The 3,742-nt window shown below is 31.1% G+C and overlaps 1 protein-coding gene across 1 annotated transcript; it reads right to left on the reverse strand.

Moving 5' to 3' along the window:
- Positions 1–1,689: 1,689 nt before the first annotated feature.
- On the reverse strand, positions 1,690–3,742 carry LOC131037401 (BTB/POZ domain-containing protein POB1-like). The gene is made up of 5 exons (XM_057969531.2): positions 3,580–3,742; positions 3,335–3,453; positions 3,061–3,124; positions 2,691–2,967; positions 1,690–2,485 (listed from the first exon to the last, which is right to left on the reverse strand). The coding sequence occupies exons 1-5, from the start codon at positions 3,740–3,742 to the stop codon at positions 1,690–1,692; spliced, it is 1,419 nt and encodes a 472-aa protein (XP_057825514.2).

Here is a 3,742-nt window from a genome sequence, read left to right on the forward strand (position 1 = left end):
ATTGAATAAATAGGATAATTGATTAAAATGATTTACTTGGAATAATTAATTAAATAATTATTTTATTAATATAGAATGATTTATTCGCCATGTGACATTGATGACTGAGAATTAATTAATTAGGTGTTCTTGATTGATTTAATTTGCCTTTGGTTAGGACCTAGGTGATGTAGTCAAGATTAGGGGCCTATGGTTTAGATGGCCATTTTTAGGGTATTACAACCCATTGCACCTCATTCAAGTGCAATCGCTAGTTTATTATTTAGCACTATCTATTTCATAATTATGCATTCATATTTCCTCATAATTCAAATGTCTTAAAATAGAATGAGAAGTGGGTTAGGGAAGATAGGGAATAACACTATGTGAAGCTCCTTTCCTTGTCATTGCTTCCTCCACAAAACCATGATCTAAACTTAACATTTTCATAGCTTTGTATACAATGAAATTATAAAACTATATGTCGATCTAACAATATGTAATGAATTGATATCTAACAATGATTTATTAATTCATTACATATTGTTAGATAGGTAGTGCTCAAAGGCATGAATCATAAATTATTATTATGATATAATGTGTGACATGATTTAATTATTCAAAATAATTTCTATTTTTTCAACCAGTATTATCTAAGTATCATGTTAATTTTAATAATGCTAAATTTATCGAATATCTACATAACCATAACACCAATTATATAAATAAAAATGGAACAATATAATATTCTACATCACCACCAATAGAGATGCATTTGAATAATATACATTGAAAAGTTAGTTAATTAAACCTTGAGCCAAATAAATGAATTGGTTAGGAATCTTAATTATTGTAAATATACATCATCTCTCTATACTTTTTAGGTGATGTGGTCTCTATAAACAACATTTGACAACTTTCAAGTGAGGATTAATTCTTACATCAAGCTCATTGCTTCACTTAATGATGGTGAATCAAGAATATAAATGATAGGTGGCCATTCAATATGCCTAGGATTATGATGTAAGCAAGTGATGTAATTATGGTGCTACTATAATGCTCTCATATACATTCTCCCATGATAATCCTCAGCGATTCAAATAAATTAGGTTTAGTCCTTAAATATGTCACTCTAGCATGCATTTAAAATAATTTACAGTTTATTCATTCAATAATGACAAGTAAAAGAAGGAAATATGGGTCCACTTTGAGAAATTCAATTTATATGATAAAGTTTTAAACCCACATATGTAGAATTGACCTAGATAAATCGCACATACATAGATCTTAACTATGAAGGTGAATGACCATGTTGATAAATATATTTTAGTCTTATGAAAAAGTGAAAATGTGACTAGACTAAGGTAAAATTATATGCCAAACTTTATGACTACTCAATTCATAAAGATCAATCTAATCACCTATTAAAAAATATACAACAATACATTATCATATAATTTTTATTTAATTTATTAATATATATTTTTTATTTAATAATCACACGTATATATTTTTGTATTCTATATTTTTCAACAAACATAACTAAATCATTCAAGCTATAAATATAACCATGGCTAAATAGTAATTATATTCTTGACAAGGTGTAATCCGTTTGAGAAAATATTGTATTTCACTTGAGGGGAAAAGAACATATATGCATTTTTGAGCGTGAAATAGGTGATACGGTACATCATACCATGGATCAAAAAACTACGTCCTCAGAATAAGCAAAATACGCAAGTAGAGAACATTGTCTATAAAGTATGAATTCTTGTCGGATATGAATTCTGACCAATTCATACCAAGGAGGTCTGGAGGACCAACCATCTTTTTATAACACAAATTCTCAGTGGCACGGGACCTCATGACAAAGTTACATGAAGGATTTAAACGACAAGAAAATATATACTCCATAGTAATCTCAGCGTTGCTTGCCATTTGAACGCATAGTCCAAAGGAGATAGGCAAACCTACCTTATTCATTGGAGTAAAAGCTTTAACAAGAAATAATTTGTCTCCAAAGTAGATAAGTTGAGATACTAAAGAATCAGGTTTATCACGTAGTTTTAAGCATTCATCTCTTTTGATATTCCAGAATATCATGCACTCCTTGCGAGGTGTATTAATCTTCACAATTCTGATAGTTTTATTAATGTAAGATCGTTCACAAAACATCTCATGGTGAAGTTCTTGTGAGCTGTGACTCTTCCTTCTATATGGAGCTTCTTCTTTGTAAAGAAGTGCCTCAGAAATTAGTTTAAATGTACCCACACAATCAATATCTTTACTTGAAAAGATTTCTTTCAGCTTCTCTTCAGACAGGTAGGGCAAACGTAACAAGAATATTAGATTCTTGTTCAACACTTCTCTCCTTTCAACATCATCTGAATAATTCTTTCTAGTCCACTCCATAACAAAATCATAAAGGATATCTTCTGATCTAACTTGCAATTCATCACTAGACAAAATTTCTTGAAGGATGGGCAAAGATATTTCTCCCTCAAAGCTGTAACATTTTCAGTATTGAACATTGAGAGTTGGATCTAAGATCTTGCTTAAACTATGAAGGAAAACCAATTAACAATTAAAATGAATATTGATAGAGGTGCATGCAATGCTTTAAGAATAAGATGAAACAATTTTAATGTTGGTGTATAACACTGAATAAAATGTATTTACTTGTTAAAATTGTTTCTTCCAATAAAACTCACCCTTGCATCATCATAAAGTTCTTGACAAGAAATCTTTTGGCAGTAATTATCAATGGTTGAACTGCATCAACCATACGAATGTTGGAAGGGAGGCCCAGAAAAAGTAATGCATTTTCTACTGTTATTGGCGGGCTCAAGGCATCGATGCAGTAAGGAACACATGATGCAACCTCAAATTTGTTGGCAACCATCAACACATCCAACAATGCAATTGTTGTCTCAGTTTTGAGTTTTCCACAGTACATAAAGTTTAGTAGATCCATGAAGGCCTCTCCTTCTGCAATCACCCAAATGTTTCTATATGTTAAAAATTTGAACACCAGTCTAATTGCCTACTGTTTCAGAGAAAGCAGCATCTAAGTAAACATACCTGCACTACTCAAATGAAGAGTGATAACTGTTTGCTTTGATCCAACTGTACCATTTGAAAAAAGCTTCATTTCACAAGAAAGATATCGATTATCGATTATCGATTAGTAGAAGGTATTTTCCGAAGTGTGTCAATTCAACTAAGTAGCTTTTGAGTGGAATTCATTAACCAATACCATAAAAATGATTTTTTTAATTTGCACACATTTTAACTTAAAGAAAAGTATACAGTTGAAAAAGTGTTGCACATAAACAAGAAGATGAAGTATTCTTACATTGTAGAAATATGGGCTTTTTGCAGCTAATATTGCTGAGCTGACATGCACATTAATGACTTCGGCTGATGAAAAGCAATCCATCTTGGTAGTAAAATCATTTCCATTCGCATCATTTTCTTTCAACCACAGAAATCAAACAAAATATATTGAAGAGCTTATCCAAATAGAATTCAAGAAGTATTGATATGTTAAATTGGTTTTATGCTACTGAAGAGAAAAACATATCAAGTTCAAGGACTTACCATCTGAAGATGTCTGGAAAGGGTCTTTGAATATAGAAGGTATTGAATTGGGTGAAAAGTATTGTCTATCATAAATAACGTCAGACATGATCTCTATTCGCAGTAAACGGTCAGAAAAGGCCATATTGTCGAAGGCGAAGGAGAAGTCTTCTTCTGTTGCCAT

Source organism: Cryptomeria japonica, chromosome 5, assembly GCF_030272615.1.
Source record: "Cryptomeria japonica chromosome 5, Sugi_1.0, whole genome shotgun sequence".
Taxonomy (NCBI): Eukaryota; Viridiplantae; Streptophyta; class Pinopsida; order Cupressales; family Cupressaceae; genus Cryptomeria; species Cryptomeria japonica.